Source organism: Vulpes lagopus, chromosome 10 (genome assembly GCF_018345385.1).
Source record: "Vulpes lagopus strain Blue_001 chromosome 10, ASM1834538v1, whole genome shotgun sequence".
Classification (NCBI taxonomy): Eukaryota; Metazoa; Chordata; class Mammalia; order Carnivora; family Canidae; genus Vulpes; species Vulpes lagopus.
This window is the reverse complement of record NC_054833.1, coordinates 74304866-74326338: the sequence shown is the minus strand read 5'-3', so window position 1 is coordinate 74326338 and position 21473 is coordinate 74304866. Positions and strand designations below refer to the sequence as shown.

General features: G+C 42.3%; 1 protein-coding gene and 1 pseudogene across 7 annotated transcripts; one reads left to right on the top strand and one right to left on the bottom strand.

Moving 5' to 3' along the window:
- Positions 1–1261: 1261 nt before the first annotated feature.
- On the top strand, positions 1262–21218 carry L1TD1 (LINE1 type transposase domain containing 1). 7 transcript variants are annotated; one of them, XM_041770686.1, is made up of 4 exons: positions 1262–1505; positions 12537–12617; positions 15181–16256; positions 19119–21218. In XM_041770686.1, exons 3-4 carry the CDS (start codon positions 15279–15281, stop codon positions 20760–20762), a joined length of 2622 nt encoding a protein of 873 aa, XP_041626620.1. In that variant the 5' UTR covers positions 1262–1505; positions 12537–12617; positions 15181–15278; the 3' UTR covers positions 20763–21218. The 7 variants fall into 7 exon arrangements, with proteins under 7 accessions (XP_041626620.1, XP_041626616.1, XP_041626621.1 ...); XM_041770682.1 differs by lacking the exon at positions 12537–12617 and adding an exon at positions 2607–2689; XM_041770685.1 differs by lacking the exon at positions 1262–1505 and adding an exon at positions 2645–2689.
- On the bottom strand, positions 4888–5565 carry LOC121499701 (annotated as a pseudogene).
- Positions 21219–21473: the final 255 nt, after the last annotated feature.

Here is a 21473-nt window from a genome sequence, read left to right as displayed (position 1 = left end):
TTTATTTATTTTTTTTATGATAGTCACACAGAGAGAGAGAGAGAGGCAGAGACATAGGCAGAGGGAGAAGCAGGCTCCATGCACCAGGAGCCCGACGTGGGATTCGATCCCGGGTCTCCAGGATCACGCCCTGGGCCAAAGGCAGGCGCTAAACCACTGCGCCACCCAGGGATCCCCCAACCCTATTTTCATCAAGGCCCTTGACGTCAGCTCTCCACTTCAGCAATTTTCCTCCTTCCCCAGTGTTACCCCTCCTGCAGAGCCTGGCCCTGAGCTCCCCAGCACTGCCCTGAAGCCTGGTGTGACCTGGTGTGCCCGTGTTGCTCCCCCGCGGTGGTCCCTGCCCAGCCCTGCCTAATCCCCAGTAAAGCCTTGAGCACTATGAAAAAAAGAAAAGAAAAGAAGAGAAAAGAGAAAAGAAAAGAAAAGAAAAGAAAAGAAAAGAAAAGAAAAGAAAAAAGAAAAGAAAGAAAAGAAAAGAAAAGAAAAGAAAAGGAAAGAAAAGAAAAGAAAAGAAAAGAAAAGAAAAGAAAAGAAAAGAAAAGAAAAGAAAAGAAAAGAAAAGAAAAGAAAAAAAAGAAAAGAAAAGAAGTAGGAGGTGGGGGCAGCCCGGGTGCCTCAGCGGTTTAGCGCCGCCTTCAGCCCAGGGCGTGATCCTGGAGACCGGGAATCGAGTCCCAAGTCGGGCTCCCCGCATGGAGCCTGCTTCTCCCTCTGCCTCTCTCTCGCTGTGTCTCTCATGAATAAATAAATAAAATCTAAAAAGAAAAAAAAGAAGTAGGAGGTGAAAGAACTGGAAATACAACTCGCAAAGGAAACAGCTAGTGCAAAGGCCCTGAGGCAAGACTTTCGGTGTTTTCCGGAGAGGAAAAAGGAGACTGTATACCTGTAATGAGGAGTAGAACTAAGACAACGTGAAAGAGGGAGCCAAGATGGGATGTGGGGTTAGGATTTTACTGTACCTGAAATAGGAAGGCCCTGAGGCACTCAAAAAGGAATGATGTGGACAAGGGCAGCAGAGGGGCCACGCAGAGGGAGAGAGCGGACAGATTCAAGGGTTTGGATCTGTGGGGATTGAAGAAGAGAGAGGACTCGAGACTGAACGCTGGGCTTACCGCCAGCATAAACTAGGCAATTAGTGTTGCCCTTATTGAGATGTGAGCCTTTTGTCAGGGCTGGCGGGGGTGAGGGCGACGGGGGCTGGCTGAGGGGGAGGTCCTGGGGGCGGGGTGGGGCACGGTGGGCCCGGGGCTCCGAGGACTCCGAACGGAGGTTGGAGCTGGGGGGCGGGGGGCGGCAAGGGGAAGTCAGCAGGTGCTTGGGGACTGGAGGAGCGTGGCGGGGGGCGGGGGGGGGGCGGGCGCGGGAGTGTAGGGCGCGAGGGGATTGGACTAGAATCTTCCCGACTCCGCCAGGGGAGGGGAGGAGCCGGCAAAACCGGCTGAGCCCACCCTCGCTCCTCCCTTGGCGCGCCGGTGCGTCCGCAGGCTGGATCCCTTCTGCAGGTGAGGCTGGCCAGGTGCGGGGGGACGGGCGCGGCGGGGCCCCTCGGGCTCTGCGCCCTGCTTTGTTCCCGACGGGCCGGTGGCAGAGGCCCCTTCCTCAGCCTCCCCTCCCCGCAGAGCTGCGGCGTTGAAATAGCAGTGCCGGGGCACCCGGCTCAGAAGAGCACGAGACGCTGGATGTCAGGGTTGTGAGTTCGAGACTCACGTTGGGTGGGAAGAGTTTAAAAAAAAAAGGAAGAGAAAAGTAAAATAGCAGTGCCAGGAGGAGAAAGTGAGGCCAAGGAAAGGAGGCACTACTTACGTACGGGCTTTAAAAGAAGGGTCGGTGGGGGGGGGGGTGCACCTGGGTGGCTCAGCGGTTGAGCGTCTGCCTTCGGCCCAGGGCGTGATCCTGGAGACCCGGGATCGAACCCCGCGTCGGGCTCCCTGCATGGGGCCTGCTTCTCCCTCTGCCTGTGTCTCTGCCTCTCTCTATCTCTCAGGAATAAATAAAATCTTTAAAATAAGTAAAAGGGTGGGGGAGGTGAACACTTCCTCGGTGTCTTTGAGGGGTGATGGAATGAAGGAGCGCTTTGGAGCCTGGCGGACCTGGGTGTTAAGTCTGTCCCCTTTTCGTGGATGCCAGGCCTTGAACTTCATCCCCAACCCCGTCTTCGCAGTACTTCCCAAAAACTGTACAAGTAAGGGAATAGGTTTGAAGGTAGTGACTTTTTCTGCGTCGCCTTCATTGTTAGAAATAACTGAATTCTTTTTCAAACGGTGAATATATATTTACTGCCAAAGTGTCCTGGGAAATAGACCCCAATTAGCACAAAAAAGGAAAACCATCCTCTACCCCTGTCTGTCTGCTTGCCCCCTCAGGCGGGGCCCTAGATCTCTGCCTTCCCCAGCAGGGCTCCCCAGCCTCCCCTCCCAGACTCTCAGTAACTTTGTATCTTTGCGTAAATTCCTATGATCTTGTAAATCGAAGCTAACACACAGCTAGAAAAGCAAAAGGCTAGAAAGGAGCCTTCCCCCCTCCTATATACAAAGTGGAGTACTTCTCTACATGCTAAACCTTAAGCTTTAAATTCTGCATCATGGACTTTGCTTGAACTCTAGACACTGGGACTGCTGTGCAGAAGACCAAGTCCTGTTCTGCAGAGAACTTTCTTCCAAGTGATCGGTCTTCGCTGGGTAAGCAGGTGAGACTTGGTGGAGTGGCTGAGAAGCTGGAGAAGTGGAGGGCAGGGGTGCATAGTTCAGAGTGAATTGGGCAATTGACCTTTGGACCGATGAGCTGGGAGTCTTGCGGCAGTGGGTGTAGGCTGGGAATCCTGTGCCTGGGGCTGTGGTTGTCTCCTGTTGGCCGGATCCCAGATTTGGTCACCCCTGGAAATCGGAGGTGTTTCACGATTCAGTTGTTGCAGGTATCGGAAAATGCTTTTACCCTTCTTCTGTCAAATTAAAAGGTAGTTTAGACCCGCCACTCGGTTTTGTGAAATAGGTTAGGAAGATCGCACGTTCTGTATCTCAAATGTATTATTTTGATGTCAAATGCTAAATTCCTCTCAGAGATGAATGAAAATAAATAGGTGGTCTCTTCCCGCCCAAGATCCCAGACATCCTGAAATTATATCCACTCTGGCCTCACAATCCCTAATCAGGGAAGAAAACAGGATTTGCAGAGGCTGAGGCTGGAGCACCTTTAGCGAGTTTCTCCCTCGCCCCCCCCTCGATTTGGCGAGTTTCAGGTCAGTTTTAGACTGCCATCAAAAGCTTAGGAAAAATTGGGAGGTTTTTAATCAGTGCAGCCATGAGTTTGGATTTAGGTCTTAAGAAACTTTAATTTACCTAGGAGAGCACTCTAGAGGCTGGAACCTGTTAGAAGGGGTGAGAAATCTTTAGCAATTCACACTCCCAAGGCCCTGGGGGGGAGGGGTAGGGGATAAGTTTCCCCTTAATCTCCGGATGGACCATCTTGTTTTGGTTTGCATTTCCTTGGCCTTGACTGCTTTTTCATATGTTTATTATCTACTTGCATTTCCTTTGTGGTGAATTTTCAAAGTGAGCAGCCAATTCTCTGTGTGTGTGTGGTGTTTCTTTTTTCTTTTCTTTTCTTTTCTTTTCTTTTCTTTTCTTTTCTTTTCTTTTCTTTTCTTTTCTTTTCTTTTCTTTTCTTTTCTTCTCTTTTCTTTTCTTCTCTTTTCTCTTTTCCTGAATGTGTTAGTGGTATTGCGGATTTCCTTTTAGCCAGAAAAAGAAGAGTTAATATTTCCCGGGCCATTCCCTGTGGCCAAGGGTTTGGTTTGCCATTGCATCATTGTGTGCTGTGTCTGGGTGTCTTTTCTGGGTGCAGGGGAGAAGAATAAAGGAAAAGACTAACTTGAACTCCTTCTAAACGGCATTATGCTTTTCCCAGTTTAATTACCCAAAAGGTTCTGCAAAAAAAAAAAAAAAGTTCTGCAAATTCCCAGTGCCCCTTTCAGGCTTGGAGAGGGCAGAGGTTTGCCTCTGCATTGGCTGTAATCCATTTTCTAACACACTAGAATCTGTTGTGGTTTGCATTTTCCTGATTCATAAAATTGAGCATATTTTCATGTATACCATCCTTTTTCGTTTCTGCTGGTTCTTTGTGTATATATGAAAATTCTACTGCATGTGTTCTCTGCAGCTTGTTGTTGTTTTTTTTTTTTTTACTATATCAAGGACATTCCAAACCAAACCAGCGTGTTAGGTCTCCAAATATACTCTGTAAATGGCTGCTTATAGTTGCACCGCGTGGTGGATTGTGGTTTGTTGTCTATGTGTTCTTAGGTACAGGTGGTTTTATTCCTGGTGTAGATTCTCAAGGGGAGAGTCATTATGTATTATACCTGATTTTAAGAGGTTTTCCAATTTCCTGGAAAATTGTAACTGCTCCCACCCCAGAGAGGTAAAAGGGATTCTTTTTTTTTTTTTATATCCTCATCTTCTGGGATTGGGGAGCTTTTCGTATGTTTGGTATTGCGTTGCAGTGCCCTTTTTTTTTTTTATTTTAGCTTATTGATTTATATGAACTTTTACTACAAGAAACATTAAAGACTTTGTGTGTGTGTGTGTGCGTGGTGGTTTAGAATGTTATTCCCTCTTCTATGAATCACTTACCTGTTTTAGCTTACTCTCCCCCTTCTGTTTCAGCTTTTTTGCAGTTCAGAACTATTTAATGAAAATTATCTGTTCTAGGGCAACCCGGGTGGCTCAGCGGTTTAGCGCCGCCTTCAGCCCAGGGTGTGATCCTGGAGGCCCGGAATCGAGTCCCGCATTGGGCTCCCTGCATGGAGCCTGTTCTCCCTCTGCCTGTGTCTCTGCCTCTCTCTCTGTCTCTCATGAATGAATAAATAAAATATTTAAAAACAAAAAAAGAAAAGAAAATTATCCGTTCTAATACTAATCTGATGAGGGGTTTGTGTTTTTACTTTGTGGATAGATACTTGATTAGAAGATTTTTTTTAAAATGTATTTAAGAAAAATAAAAAATGTATTTAAGTACTCTCTACACCCACTGTGGGGGTCAGACTCAAACTGGGATATCAAGACTTGCCAGGCACCCCTGAATGGGGGGGTAGGAATGCAGTAAAGAAATGCACCAACTTTTTTTTTTTAACCACGCAACAAAACTTTCATTAACATTTTGAACAGCTATTGAGAAAACCAGTGATTCAGCTCTTACTAAAACTGGTAATTTCTAAACTTAAATTGCGGCAAATGGCTAGAGTGCAGAGCACTGCCATCATTGGGCACTAATAATTCAAGATTGAAGAATTAACAGCCACCCCTCAGACGAAGAACCAGGTGGAGAGTTGACTCTGTGGATGTTGTAATCAGAAAGAGTGCAGCTATCTTCCAGCTGCTTGCCTGCAAAGATGAGCCTCTGCTCGTCAGGGGGGATGCCCTCTTTATCCTGGATCTTGGCCTCCAGGTCACTGGGCTCCACCTCCAGGGTGATGGTGGTCTTGCCGGTCAGGGTTTTCACGAAGATCTGCATTTTGACCTGCTAACCAATGCAAGTCAATCACATACAGTCACCCCCACACCAACACCTTAACAACGCCAGCCGCCTTTGAATAAGTTTGGCTAGGATGCTATTTATTTCCTTTAGCTTTTTTATTTTATTTATTTATTTTTAAGATTTTACTTATTTACTCATGAGAGACACAGGCAGAGGGAGAAGCAGGCCCCATGCAGGGAGCCCGACGTGGGGACTCCCGGATCTCCAGGATCACACCCTGGGCTGAAGGCAGGTGCTAAACCGCTGAGCCACCCGGGCTGCCCAGCTTTTTTTATTAACATACATTGGCAAATGAGCTTTTTAGAAAAATCCTTGCAGTGGATCATTTCTCATGCTTAATTTTGCACTTTGTAGATTTTTCTCTTTAAGGAAAATTCTTACTTTTGACTATATTGTTTATACTTTTACATTTCTAGTAGTATTTTTGTTTCTTGTTGTTGTTATTTTTAAGATTTTATTTATTCACTCATGAGAGACAGAGAGGGGCAGAGACCCAGGCAGAAGCAGGCTCCATGCGGGAAGCCTGATGTGGGACTCCATCTGGGGACTAATATTTTTTGTAAGACCCACAGAGCAGTCTGTTTCATCTGGGAGAACTCGGTGGTATTCTTTTTTCATTTTTTAAAAAGTTCTTTATTTTTCTTAAGGTTTTATTTATTTATTCATGAGAGACAGAGACCCAGCAGGCAGAGGGAGAAGCAGGCTCCATGCAGGGAGCCTGATGTGGGACTCGATCCCAGAACTCCAGGATCATACCCTGGAGTCCTACCCGAAGGCAGGTGCACAACCGCTGAGCCACCCAGGGATCCCGCTAAGTGGTTTTCTTAACAATTTTTAAGTTAGGAGACAGGGGTTCCTGGCTGGCTCAGTCAGTGGACTGTGTGACTCTTGATCTCTGAGTTTGAGTTTGATCTCCATGATCCCCATGGAGGGTGTAGAGAGTACTTAAATAAATCTTTTTTTTTTTTTTTAAGATTTCATTTATTTATTCATGAGAGATGCAGACACAGGCAGAGAGAGAGAAGCAGGCTCCCCACAGGGAGCCTGATATGGACTTGATCCCAGGACCTCAGATATCCCAGAGACCCTGGGATCACAGCCTGAGCCAAAGGCAGACCTCAACAGCTTGAGACACCAAGGTGCCCTAAAAGCTTCAGTATTGTTGTAACTGTACTCATGGTGAACATATCATAATATATGTAATTGTCTTTTTTTTTTTTTTAATTTTATTTATTTGTGATAGTCAGAGAGAGAGGCAGAGACACAGGCAGAGGGAGAAGCAGGCTCCACGCACCGGGAGCCCGACATGGGATTCGATCCCGGGTCTTCAGGGTCGCGCCCTGGGCCAAAGGCAGGCGCCAAACCGCTGCGCCACCCAGGGATCCCCTATATGTAATTGTCTAATCACTCTTTATATGCCTGGATTACCATAATATTATATATCAACCATGTTTCAGGTTAAAAACAAACTTAAGTATTTTTAAAAAATAAAATTCAAACAAGTTTATTAAACAATTCAGGAACTGGGCTGCATCCTGTCTAGCAAATTCAGGAACTGGGCTGCATCCTGTCTAGCAAATAGAGGGGAGCACCGAAGATCTGCAGAAAGGGAAAAGTTTTTAAAGGCTGGACAAGGAAGTCCTAAAGAGAAAAAGGATTAGTTCAGGTGAGGTCCCACCATCTGGGGACAAAAGCGTTTTTTGTTTGTTTGTTTGTTTGTTTGTTTGTTATGATAGTCACACAGAGAGAGAGAGAGAGAGGCAGAGACACAGGCAGAGGGAGAAGCAGGCTCCATGCAGGGAGCCCGACGTGGGATCCCGGGTCTCCAGGATCGCGCCCCGGGCCAAAGGCAGGCGCCAAACCGCTATGCCACCCAGGGATCCCAACAAAAGTGTTTTAATAAGTGTATTGTCTCCTCGACCTTTAGAAGAAAGAGAGGGCTCATGTGACAGATTATTGGTGCTGACCAGAAAATTCTTTTTTTTTTTTTCTAGGTTTTGTTTATTTATTCATGAGACACACAGAGAGAGGCAGAGATACAAGCAGAGGCAGAAGCAGGCTCCATGCAGGGAGCCTGATGTGGGACTTGATCCTGGTACCCTGGGATCACTCCCTGAGTTGAAGGCAAATGCTTAACCACTGAACCACCCAGGCTTCTCTGACCAGAAAATTCTTTTTTTTTTTTTTTTTCTGACCAGAAAATTCTTGATCAACTTTTTAAAGGTTATCTTCCTGGGTTGAAACTGCAGTTATGTTAAGTATTCATTCAGTCTTGGTTTACTGAGTTGGGACTTTAACCTATGTGACACCATTTTGGGCCTTTTGAACTTCTTCTATCTCTTAAAAGATAAGGACATTTCTTAAATAACCACAGTATTATCACAGGTAATACAATTCATATTTAGTATCATTTAATAGTTGGTCCACATTCAAAATTTCCGGCCCTTCCACGTTGATTTGCTTGACTGGGATCTGGATAAGGAATAGGTCCCCTTGGTCTTCTAAACTGGAATAGGTCCCCAGCCCCCATGTCACTGAAGTGTTGAGGACTGTGGAGTCTTACCCAGTGGACTTTATGGATTGCCTTCTCATAGTCGCCTCGACTAAGCATCAGGTACAACTCCTGGTGTTGGATTTTCTAGTTTATTTTATTAGGAGGAATGAATAACTAATATCGATCACTTTTTCTATTAGTAGTCATGTTTCTTTCTCTCTTTTGACCTTTTCTCTGACTTAAGATTTTTTTGTATACGTTTTTCCTTTGACCTCCTGCTGCTTGTCATTCGAGTTGTTTTGTCATAAGTGAATGGTAGGTTTAAGATATTTTGCAACTATTAATGTTTTCTTTTTTGAGCAGTCAGTGTAGTACATTACATGTATAAATTATTTGCTTTTAAACTTCTAGCAGCTTAAGAGATTTTATTTGAGAGGGGGGAGAGAGAGCGTGGGCGAGCGAGCCTGTGTGCACACACACTTGCAGGGGGCAGGAGAGGGAGAAACAGAGTCCCCGGTGAACACCTGTCCGACATGGGGCTCCACCCCAGGATCCCAAGATCATGACCTGAGCCCAAGTCAAATCCTTAACCAACTGAGGCACCTACATACTCTGCCTCTTTTTTTTTTTTTTTTTTTTTTTAAATAGGCTTCATGCTCAGCATGGTGCTTGAACTCACAACCCTGAGATCAAGAGCCCTAAGCTCTACCAACTGAACCGGCCAAGTGCCCCTCTTAGGGCATTTTTTAGTGTGACCAAGCACACACAATAAAACTTACTGTAACTATCCTTTAAATGTAAAATTCAGTGGCATTAAACATATTTATTTGCATTATTGTGCAACCATCCCCATCCTCAATCTCCAAGCTTTTATTTTTCCAAACTGCAATTCTACCATTAAACACAATCTCCCTATTCCCCCTCCCCGCAGCCCCCTGGCAAGACCATTGTACTTTCTTGTTCTGTGAATTCGATGATGTTTAGGTACCTCATGTAAGTAGCCTCATACAGTACTTGTCCTTTTGAGACTGGCTTAGCGTGTCTTCAAGGTTCATTTATGTTGTAGCAAGTTATCAGATGTTTATTTTTTTTTCTTTTAAAGACTTTATTTATTTATTTATTTATTTATTTATTTATTCATGAGAAACAGAGAGAGAGCACGAGAGCGGCAGAGGGAGAAGCAGGCTCCATGCAGGAAGCCTGACATGGGACTCGACCTGGGTCTCCGGGATCACGCCCTGGGCTGAAGGCAGCGCTAAATGGCTGAGCCACCAGGGCTGCCCAGATGTTCCTTTTTAAGGCTGAATAATCCATTGTATGTGTATGCCACATTTCGTTCCTTCATCTTTTGAAGGACACTTGAGTTGCTTCCACCTCTTGAGCATTGTGAATAGTACTGCTGTAAAGATGGGTGTACAAATCATTGTTTTTCCTTGCTAAAAGGTGTTTTTATTAAAACACAGGGACAGGAATCATGAGCAGAAAGAGCTTCTGTCTGTACAAATTACTTAGTTCTTGTTTTTAGTTTTTTTTTTTTTTTTTAAAGATTTTATTTACTCATCAGAGACACAGGCAGAGGGAGAAGCAGGCTCCATGCAGAAAGCCTGATGTGGGACTTGATCCCAGGACTCTGGGATTATGACCTGAGTTAAAGGCAGACACTTACCACTGAGCCACCCAGGCATCCCTTGTTTTCAGTTCTTGTGGTTAAATATCCAGAAGTGGCATTGCTGGATCATATGGTCATCCTGTGTTTCATTTTATGAGGAGCCACCTTATTGTTTTCCATAGCAACTCCCTGCATTCTTGAATAAACCAACTTGATCTTGGTGTATCCTTTTAAATAGTGTTGGATTTTTTCTGCTGCTATTTTCTTTCTCTTTTTTTTTTTTTAAAGACAATTTATTTATTCATGAGACAGACAGGCAGAGGGAGAAGCAGGCTCCATGCAGGGAGCCCGACACGGGACTTGATCCCAGGTCTCCAGGATCAGGCCCTGGGCTGAAGGCAGTGCTAAACTGCTGAACCCCCCGGGCTGCCCTTCTTCTTTTTTTTTTTTTTTTAAGGATTTTATTTATTTCTCTGAGAGAGTTAGAGTGCGAGCAGGAGGAATAGCAGAGTGAGAGGGAGAAGCAGGCTCCACCCCCCTGAGCAGGGAGCCCCAATGTGAGGTGAACCCCCCTATCCCAGGACCCCCAGCTCCAGGGGACCATGACTTGAGCCGAAGGGAGATGCTTAACCAATGACCCACCCAGGTGCCTCTAACTTTTACTATTTAAATGCCATACATAGAAAGCCTCACTTTTCAATTTATGCTATCATAACTTTTCATATTTTGATTTTTCTAGAATGAGAAATTTTTGAACTGTGTGACTATAAGTGTGTATCCTTTTTGTCCCAATATGAATGACCTATTAGCTGCTCCTATGATTCTTTTTTTTTTTTGTAAGATTTTATTTATTTATTCATGAGAACACACAGGATTGAGAGAGAGGCAGAGACAAGCAGAGGGAGAAGCAGGCTCCGTGCAGGGAGCCGGACGCAGGGAGCCGGACGCAGGGAGCCGGACGCAGGGAGCCGGACGCAGGGAGCCGGACGCAGGGAGCCGGACGCAGGGAGCCTTGGGACTCGATCCCCGGTCTCCAGGATCACGACCTGGGCTGAAGGTGGCGCTAAACCACTGAGCCACCTGGACTGCCCTCCTATGATTCTTATATCTCTTTTTGTAGTAGTCCCTAAAGTTCTATTTTTTTTTATGCAGACAAGATGTTTCATGCTTATTTTTTGTAACTAATAAACATAATTTTTGGAGCAGTTTTAGGTTCACAGCACACTGAGTGCAAAGTACAGAGAACTCCTCCCATATGCTCCCTGCCACCACGCACATGCAGCCTCTGTGATCAGCATCCCACGCCCTAGTGGCACATTTGTTACCATCTTTGAATTTACATCGATATATATCATTATCACCCAGAGTCCGTCGGGTTGCATTAGGGTTTATTCTTGGTGACTGAATTTTCTGAGTTTCTGTGACTTTTGACAACTGGATGACATGTATCTGCAACTGTATCATACAAAAGAATTTCAGTGGGACGCCCCAGTGGCTTAGCGGTTGAGCTTCTGACTTTCGCTTGATGGCCTGATCCCAGAGTCCCCAGATCCAGTCCCACCCACATCAGGCTCCTATTTGGAGCCTGCTTCTCCCTCTGTCTAGTCTCTGCCTCATTCTGTGTCTCTCATGGATAAATAGATAAAATCTTTTTAAAAAACAGAACAAAAGAATTTCACTATCTTAAAAATCCTGTGTTCTTGCCTGTTTATCTCCCTCCCCTCAATTCCTGAGAACTGATCTTTTTCTCTTTCTGTAGTTTTGACTTTTCCAGAATGTCATGTAGTTGGAAACCTACAGTATGTAGCCTTTCCAGGTTGGTTTCTTTGACTTAGTAATATGCATTAGTCTCCTCCATGTCTTCTATGGCTTACTAACTCCTTTCTTTTTAGCAATGAAGAATAGTACCACAGTTTATCCACCTACTGAAAGATACCTTGGTTCCTTCTCAGTTAAGGCTGCCAGGGCAGCCCTGGGTGGCTCAGCGGTTTAGTGCCACCCTCCACCCAGGGCATGATCCTGGAGACCTGGGATCGAGTCCCCCGTCAGGCTCCCTGCATGGAGCCTGCTTCTCCCTCTGCCTGTGTCTCTCATGAATAAATAAATAAAATCTTTCAATAAATAAATAAACAAATAAACAAATAAGTAAGCAAGCCTCTCAGGGTGGATGCAGGTTTTGAATGGATACAAGTTTTTTCACTCCTTTGGATGAATTACAAAGGAGCATGATTGTAGGGTCATATGGTAAGAGTATATTTAGTTTTGTAAGAAACTGCCATAGTGTCTTCCAAAGTAGCTGTAATATTTTTTATTTGCATCAACAGAGTGAATGCATGTTCCTGTTGCTCTGCATTCTTATCAGCATCTGATGTTAGTAGTTCAGATTTTGGCCATTCTGATAGGCGTGTTGTGGTATCTAGTTATTTTAATTTGCATTTACCTGATGACACACAATGGAGCATCTTTTCATATGCTGACTTGCTGTTAGTAGATCATCCCTGGTGCAATGTCTCTTCGAGTCTTTTGCCTATTTTTTTAATCAGGTTGTTCATTTTCTTTGTACTAGGTTGTAGGAGTTTCATGTATATCTTGGGTAACCATCCTTTATCAGATAGGTCTTTGGGAAATATTTTCTACCAGTAAATGGCTTATAGCATCTTCTTAAATCTCATGCTGATATGATTTTTTTTCCTTTGTTTTTGGAATGTTGGTATGGAGTTAACTGCCTATGGGCATATGAATCACAAATGTGTATCTGCAGAGCAGAAACTAGGTTGGGTTCTAGACATGCTTATCTGGTTCTCTTAATTATTGCAAGAGCACTTCACACTTCATGAGTTCAACAAAATGTGTACTCTTCCTTTAAAACCTGGCTTTTTCCTGACCTTCCTCGTTTAGAAGCCAGATCCACCAGAGCCGGCCCTCCTGCTCCCTCCCTCCGTGGGTTACCCTTCCAAGACGCTTGCTCCAGCCTTGCAGGTAGTTTCTCCCCTGCGTGAAATGTACTTGCTTCTGTTCTTTGCTATGTAACTGCTGCTTATTTCTCACATTCCATTATGAACTACTTCTGCAGGGGAAGCCTTCCTGAGTCTCCCTTGAATACATAAAATGACACCTGATATAGACACTTATGACCCTTGACCCCGTACTTTGTAAGTGGGCACAATGGCAATTTGATACTTGTTTCTCCCTAGATATTTACCCCCTTTCAGAGGAGGTTTCATGTCAGGGTTTTTGTTTTGTTTTGTTTTGTTTTGTTTTGCTTTGCTTTGCTTTCTCTTCTTGGGGAAAGGGGGGCAGAGTGATGGAGGGAGACTCTTAGGGAGGCTCCATGCTCAGCACCAGCTTGATGCAGGGCTTCATCTCTGATCTCAGGACCTGAGCTGAAAACAAGAATTGGACACTTAGGGATGCCTGGGTGGGTCAGCAGTTGATCCTGGAGACGTGGGATCAAGTCCCACATCGGGGCTCCCTGCATGGAGCCTGCTTCTCCCTCTGCCTGTGTCTCTGCCTCTTTCTCTCTGTGTCTCTCATGAATAAATAAAATCTTTAAAAAGAAATTTAAAAAAAAAGAATTGTACACTTAACTGAGTGAGCCACCAGGCACCCCTCTGTGTCAGTTTTTAACTCAATATCTTTTTCCTTTCCTATCCAGCACAGTAACTAGTATACAGTCCCTCACTAAGTGTGGGTAGTGGGCAGCGCCTCAGTGGTTGAGTGGATTAGGCATCTGACTTCAGCTCAGGTCATGATCCTGGGATCCTGGGATCCTGGGATTGAGCCCCAAGTCAGGCTCCACACTCAGATGGGAGTCTATTTCTCCCTCTCCCTCTGCCCCTTCCCCACCCAGCTCATGCTCTCACTCTCTCTCAAAGACATTAAACCTTTAAAAAAGAAATAAATGTTTCTGGGGACTTATGCTCATGTCTGAATTCAGAAATTTTATCGATACTATATATAGATAAATATGCATCTTTTATTAACCCGACCCGATGATGATTTTTTTTTTCAGATGACTTCATTCCAGTGAGAGTTATCTATTGCTATTATCTGTGTTTTTTATCCCTCCATTCGATGCTTGAAAGGTTTTCTGGTTCTGTTCCTCAAAGTTACTATTAGTATTCATGAGTCCTATTAACCTTTACTCTTCTGCTCATCTTCTTTGATAATCGCTAGCACTTTTGTTTATTTACCCTAATCTCCTTCCATTAAGTTGCTAAATACTCTTACAGAGGAGGGAATTTTTCTTTTCATACCTGTAAGTTCAAGCAGTTTGGGTCTTGAAGGCAGGTGGTACAACTGTTAGTGTATCAGTAGCAAAGTCAAGTGGGTAGAACTTGAATACCTGCTATGTTTTGCAGAGGAAAAGATTCAGGAACAGGCATCCCCGCTGTTGTCCAAAGCGTGTATTGTGCATACATGCTTCCTATCCCTGTTAACTAAGTGATGAGGAATGGGGATGGTTTGTCCCTTTACACCACGCAGGGTCAGGACCACAGGGTGGAATGCTGAAAAACAAAAATGAACAACCTAAGTGAGTCTCCTCATGCAAAGATAAAGGGGCCTTTGTGAGGTGGGAGTAGGCATGGGTTTTCTGCTCCTCTCAGGGTATGCCTTCATATTTGCATTCTGGAAAGTAATATTCTGAATTGACTTGAGAGCTGGGTATGTTTTTTGTTTTTTTTTAAAGATTGATTTATTGATGTGAGAGGGAGAGCCTGTGGAGGGGGGGCAGAGGAAGAGAAAGAGAATCTCAAACTCCCCACTGAGCACAGAGCTCCAAGCCTCCGGAGATCATGACCTGAGCTAAAATAGAGAGTCATGCTCTTGGGCAGCCTGGATGGCTCAGTGCTTTAGCGCCACCTTCAGCCCAGGGCCTGATCCTGGAGACTCCGGGTCGAGTCCCACGTCGGACTCCCTGCGTGGAGCCTACTTCTCCCTCTGCCTGTGTCTCTGCCTCTCTCTCTTTCTGTGTGTCTCTCATGAATAAATCAATAAAACCTTAAAAAAAAAAATAAAACAAAAAACAAACAGATCTTAAACGAGCCACCCAAGCGCCCCGAGAGCATGTTTAAAGAAATTAAAGTCTTAATGTTAACTATCTCTGCGTCAAAGAAAGGGGCTTCTCTTTCCATTTTGTATAAGATTCCATTCAAGGCCTTAAACTTAAAGAATTGGGTATGATACATTCTTTTTAGTAATGTTTATTTTCTTGTACTCTGTTTAATCCTCCCAGAGAACACAGGCAGCAAAGTTAATAGTATAGGAAACTGGTCAATTTCTGTCATTCGTTTTCATCTACTATTTGGTTGATTTATGGCATTGAAAGCTTTACTTGAGTGCGGTCTTCTTAATCTTTTATGAATTTTGAATTCTATTTTTTTTTTTGTTAGTATGCATACACCCATCTTGTCACCCTTTGTATTAAATTGTGGTGGAGTTCTCATACTATGGTTTACTTAACCACATTCATATTCTTGATTATTGTGCTTCTCAAGAATTCATCAGTAAATGAGTTTCTGTTTTTGTTTTTGTGTTTCAGATGATACATATATTATAAAGATTTTTGAGTTTGGGAAAGTCTAGCAGACCTGCAAGAACAAAAGTTACTCTTCAGGAAAATAAAACAACATATCCACAATGTCCATTGCAGAGTCAGAAGTTGTTAGACTTGCAAAGAAACCGGAATGTAGCACCCATAGGGAAAGCATTCAGTTGCTAGAAGACCAGGAGATGGCTCAAGTATTAGATTTAAAAGGCAAAGATGTGTCAGCAGTTATGCTGATGAAGTTTAAAGGCTTGATGGAAAGCCTGGAGTTAATGGTTGAAGAGATAAGAGAATCCTTTAAAAATGACCTAATGGAAATTTTAGGAGTAGAAAGTAAAATACCTGAAGTGAAAAATAAAAACAACTCCAGTACCAAAAAGGAGTGGCAACAAATAAAAGGCTCAACCACACAAAAACCATGTTCGGTAGAGAAAATAGAAGGAGCAAACTCTGACATAGTTGAAGATACTGAAAATGTGGCTTCTAAAAGAAAAGAAATAAGTGAACTGAGTAGCAAATTAGACAAACCTGAGGACTACAGTGTGGACCAAGGCAAGGAATTGTCCCATGATGAATCACAAAATGACAAAGTCCTGGAAAGTGTGGAGGAAGCCATAGGCAATTTAGACAACACTTGTGAAGATTGTAGCATCCTTATAGAAGTAACACAAGAGAACCAAGAGATTGGAGAGGATGAACAGGTAAAAGAAAAAAGAGAGGAAAAAATCCCTCAGAATTTAGAGAATAAAGAGAAAACTCTAAAAGCCTCCAGAGAAGATGAAGGAGCAGTACTTAGGTTGGCAGCAGACTTTTCATCAGCAACACTGGACGTTAGTAAGCAATGGAGTAATGTCTTCAACATTCTGAGGGAAAATGATTTTGAACCTAAAGTTCTGTGCCAAGTTAAGTTAACATTTAAGTGTGATGGTGAAGTAAGGACCTTTTCAGATATGCAAAGTCTCAGCAATTTTATTAGCCAAAAACCATTTATGAACAAATTACTGAAAGATGTACTCCCACAAAATGAAAAGATAAAGAAAGAAAGAAGTTACGGAATTCAAGAAAAAGTGGTAAGTATACAGATCTGTGGAGCTTATATGCAGAGAATAAGTAATAGTTGGTAAAGTTCTTCTAGAGTTTAAACCAATTTTTAAGAAATAATTAAAAGTAAAAGCATGGCCTTAAGAGTAATGACTTCAAGGCTTTTTTTCTTTAAATGGGTGGTGGTGGAAGATTGGAAGAGGTTAGATTTGAGAAGAGTTTGCACATAAACATTACAGATGTTAAAAGAAAAATTTAAATGTTATGTATTTAAGGGTAAACACTAGGATAGTTGCTTTTAAATCATTAAAAGGGAAAAATAGAAACAAACAGTTGAGTAAATTCAGTTAAAAGCCCTCATGCAATGGGATTATGAAAAAAATGACCAAATAGAAGTGTGTTCAACTTTCAATTTATAAAGTAGTCCTAAGTTGTCTTCATTAGTAGTCAGGGACAAGTAAATAAATCTATTTTACTAAAGCCTATTCTAGCGTTCATTATGTTAATATCTAGCTGTTACCCATTCCATGTATAAAGATCTTGGTTTCTTAGATTAGATTATGTTCCCATGTATTTGATTTCATTGAAAACACATTAGGTTATTTTCTGAATATTTTTTGTGATCCCAATCTTAAAAGGTAGTTCCTGTGGTATATTGTAGACATTCTCTGTCTTCCATCTTCAGTGTGTGTATATTTCTTATATTTGTCTGTGGTGTAAGACTGTAGTCTAGTTTCATTCTTTTGCATGTGATTGTCCGGTTTTCCCAGCACCATTTATTAAAGGGACTATCTCCCTTGCATATTCTTGCCTCCTTTTTCCATGTATTAGTTGACCATATACATGTGAGTTTGTTTCTGGGCTCTCTATTCTGTTTTCATTGATTTGTATGTCTGTTTTTGTGAACTATCCTGCAATACCATACTGTTTTGATTACTATAGTTTTGTAATTCGGCATGAAATCAGAGTGTGATGCCTCCTGCCTTATTCCTTTTCAGGGCAGCTTTGGGTATTTGTGGTCTTTTGTGTTTCCATACAAATTTTAGGATTGTTCTATTCCTATGAAAAGTGGCATTGGAATTTTAGTAGAGATTGCATTGAATCTGCAGATTGCCTTGAGTAGTTTAGACATTTTAACAATATTCTACCAATTAATGAGCACAGAATACCTCCATTTATTTGTACCCTCAGAGGCCTGTATCCTATGCCAGTATTTTTTTAAAAGATTTTATTTATTCATGAAAGACAGAGGGGCAGAGAAAAGAAGCAAGCTCCCCATGGGGTCCTGGGATAATGACCTGAGCCAAAGGCAGATGCTCAACCACTGAGCCACCCAGGTGCCCCCCAAGCCAGTATTTTCGATGTGTTTTCAAAAGAATACCCAACTCTTTTGCCCTCCCAACATTTTGAAGTGTAAAATATTTCTAAAATGACAGTCTAGAATTAGGAAATATACTTGGATCAACAAATTCTTTGAGAATTCACCTAACCTCAGAATTTAACTGTTCCCCAGAGATTTACACAGATGAGGTACCCCAACCTGTCCTGGACAGTTGATGGGGAGGAGGGGTGGAAGGACAAATAGTGATCAGCTAGCCCTAAATACAGAAGAGTCTGTAACAGAGGGAGCATTAAAAAGCTCAGAGGTACGTACAGGGTTTCAAGGAATATTATGAGCCAATTTCTGTATTAGAGATAACTATCTCAGGCTCAGTACCTAGGTTGTCAAATTTAACCCTCCCAACAATCTTAAATAGTGCTGTCTTTTTTATTTATTTATTTATTTATTTATTTATTTATTTATTTATTTATTTATATTTTTAAAATATTTTATTTTTCCATTCATCAAAGAGAGAGGGAGAGAGGCAGACACACAGGCAGAGGGACAAACAGGCTCCATGCAGGGAGCCCGACATGGGACTCAATCCTGGGTCTCCAGGATCAGACCCTAGGTTGAAGGTGGTGATAAGCTGCTGAGCCACCAGGGTGCCCCTCTTTATTTATTGTTTTAGTGCTGTCTTTAGATGCTGTTCTAGAGGGCAAGTTGATGCACCAGTAGCAAATATGACAGCTGGATTTGAACAAGCCAATCTTTTTTTTTTTAAGATTTATTTATTTTTTTAAATTTTTTATTTATTTATGATAGTCATACAGAGAGAGAGACAGAGACATAGGCAGAGGGAGAAGCAGGCTCCATGCACCAGGAGCCTGATGTGGGATTTGATTCCCGGTCTCCAGGATCACGCCCTGGGCCAAAGGCAGGCGCCAAACCGCTGCACCACCCAGGGATCCCCAAGCCAATCTTTTTAAAGTAGGCTTCATGTCCAAAGTGGGGTTTGAATTCATGACCCTGAGATTGAGTCACGTGCTCTACCAAATGAGCCTGTACTACTAACCAAAACATGCTTTCCTTTTGAGTAATGTGGTTGGAGCTTGAACTACAAAGAGGGATATTTAAGAAATACTAGATTTACTTTTATTTCCTTTGAGGAAAAAATAAATATGAGTATTGGGCTTTTTGTTTGTTTGTTTGTTTGTTTGTTTTGGTAGTGTTCCTGAAGTTCGAGAAGTGTCTACCTTAGGGTCCTGCATGTAATCAGACGTTGACTAACAAGTTGTTTTTGAGAGTCAGTGTTGGGAATATAGAAGGAACACACTAAATGTTATGACTCCATGGAAATTTGCAAATGCTGCACCAATACCAGGTGTGATGGGGTGATCATAGGGGAAACTTATTTGAGGACCTAAGCATTCAAGAATAAGTAATACTTAAATAATTTTATAGATATTTGGTAATTGTTAAGATGGTGGTCCAGTTAAACTTAAAGAGTGAAAGCATTAATTCCTTTAACACAGGATACAAAGTTTTGTTTTCTTTTTTTTTACTTCAGGAAAAAACTCGATTAGATTCAAAGGATGGAGCTGAGGGGGAAGTCAGTGATGGCTTGAGCTTTCTCTTTGTTAAAGAAGTAAAGGTTGCTGAGCCAGGGGAGGTGAAGAATTTAGAGATGCCAGAAGAAGACTCTTCAGAGCTGGAAGAGGAGGGAGAAGAGGCTTCAGAGTTGGATGAGGAAGAAGAGGCTTCGGGCCTGGAGGAAGAGGAAGAAGAGACTTCAGGGCTAGAGGAGGAGGAAGACACTTCTGAGTTGGAAGAAGAGGTGGGAAATAATGAGGTTTTGGGGCTGGAGGAGGAAGGAGAAGAGGAGGCTTCAGTATCCTATAAGAAACCGGATTCAACATTTCAGTGTCATTCTGTGGTAAATACAAAATATGGAGTTGAAAAAAACAGTAATGACTTGGAGATTGTTTTAATTGAAGAGGTAGAAGATTCTGAGCCAGAGGAGGAAGAAGGTTCAGAGTGGGAAATGGAAGTAGTCTTATCTTGGGAGGAAGGAGAGGACTCTGAAGTAGAAAATATAAAGACTGCCTCCCAGATTGAGAAAAAAGAGGCCTCAGTTGGACTTAAAGAAATTGCCTGTGATTATTTGGCTCGGGACTTTGAGAAGAAAAAATTGGTGAAATACCAGATGGTACAAAAAGCCCAGAATAAAGAGGAAGCAGCTATGCCCAGAAACCAAGGAATTGGGACAGTCTGTCGTACCTTGCGTTTGGCCTCTCCCTCAACATCACTAGAGCTAAGTCCTGAGAAGCAGAAAAGGCATTTAAGTACAAATTTGAGTACTCCATCAGGGATCACCAAACTTTTAAGGAAAACTGAGAAAGAGCGACACAAAACCCTACAAACAGTTGCACAAACGTCTAAAGAAACAGACTTAATACAAGAAACAGAAGAAAACTTCAGAAGAAATGTAAATACCAGCTTTAGAGAGCTACAGGAGGAGGTTGCCAATATTAAAAATTCTCTTCCAGAGGTCTTAGAAATAAGTTCTATAGATGTTCTGAATAGCAGAATAAATATACTTGAGGAGAGAATGGACAGCCTAGAAGATCGAATTGAAGAATTCTCTAAGGATACAATGCAAATGGCCAAACAGATAATAAATAAAGAAAGGTCAAGAGACATAGAGGATAGATCGAGAAGTTCCAACATCCGTTTGATAGGAATTCCAGAAAAAGATAATAAAGAGAATGGAGCAGAAGAAATAATTAACGAAATCATTGAAGAAAACTTTCCAGAGCTAAAGGATTCAAGTCCTTCGGTTGTCAGTGCTTATCGAATACCTAGTAAGATTGATGAGAAGAGACTCACTCCTAGACACATCTTGGTGAAATTTGGGAATTCTAGTGACAAAGAAAAAATCCTAAAGGCTTCCAGAAAGAGAGAAATAACATACAGAGGAATGAGAATCAGATTGACCGCAGATTTATCATTGGACACTCTAGATGCTAGAAGTCAGTGGAGCAATATAATACAAATTCTGCAGGCAAAAGGCTTTACACCTAGAATCCTATACCCAGCCAAATTGGCATTTGATTTTGAAGGTAAAATGAAGACATTTTTTGATACTGAAGAGTTCACAAAGTTTGTTTCTTGCACACCCTCTTTGAAAGAATTACTGGAGGATATACTTTAGCCATCTAGGATGAGTATAATAAACCTGTACACACAGTACACATATATATATTACCTTCCTCTCACAGCAAAAGTCAAAAAGGAAAACGAAAATAAAATGCCACAATCCTACCCAGGAGGATGGATCGTGAACAGTATACTTTGGGGAGAAGGGGAAAGGAACTTTACAGATGCTGCTTAGATGTTGGTGAAGTTAAAGGGTGTATTAAAATTAGTGTTAATCATTTTAGCTTCTGTAGGAGTAGGCTTTCCAAACTACTGGGGAGAGGGAGAGAATCCATGTAAACAGACAGGAAGAGGTGGGGTGAAAGCAATAGAAAAGCACAGGAAAAAAAGATAACAGTATAAGTAGGAAAAGATGCAAAACTTGAACTTTTATTGCAAGAAGGTATTCAACTTTATATCCTTTATCATGATGTGAATCTTCAATCTGTATATTAAACCTTTTTCCTTTGAATATGCTTCCTTTGGTTACTTTTCTACTTTACATTTTCTGGTATATTTTGTCATTCCATAGTTCATAATCTTTACCTTTTATTGTGGAAACCCATCCAGTGGAGAGATCAAATCTCTTTCCTAATGTTGGACATTAATGTATTTTCAGTTGTTAAATGGTTTAGAGTAAATTGATTTGCAATGTGTAGATAAGAAACAAAAAAGGGAATGAAGTAACCATTTTATGGCTTTTGCTATTATAAGGGCTTATTTAGCA

Coding starts and splice junctions, on each gene's coding strand:
- L1TD1 (XM_041770687.1), top strand. CDS start 15,279: ATGTCCATTGCAGAGTCAGAAGTTGTTAGACTTGCAAAGAAACCGGAA. Junction 16,257..19,118: donor ACGGAATTCAAGAAAAAGTG/GTAAGTATACAG, acceptor TTTTTACTTCAG/GAAAAAACTCGATTAGATTC.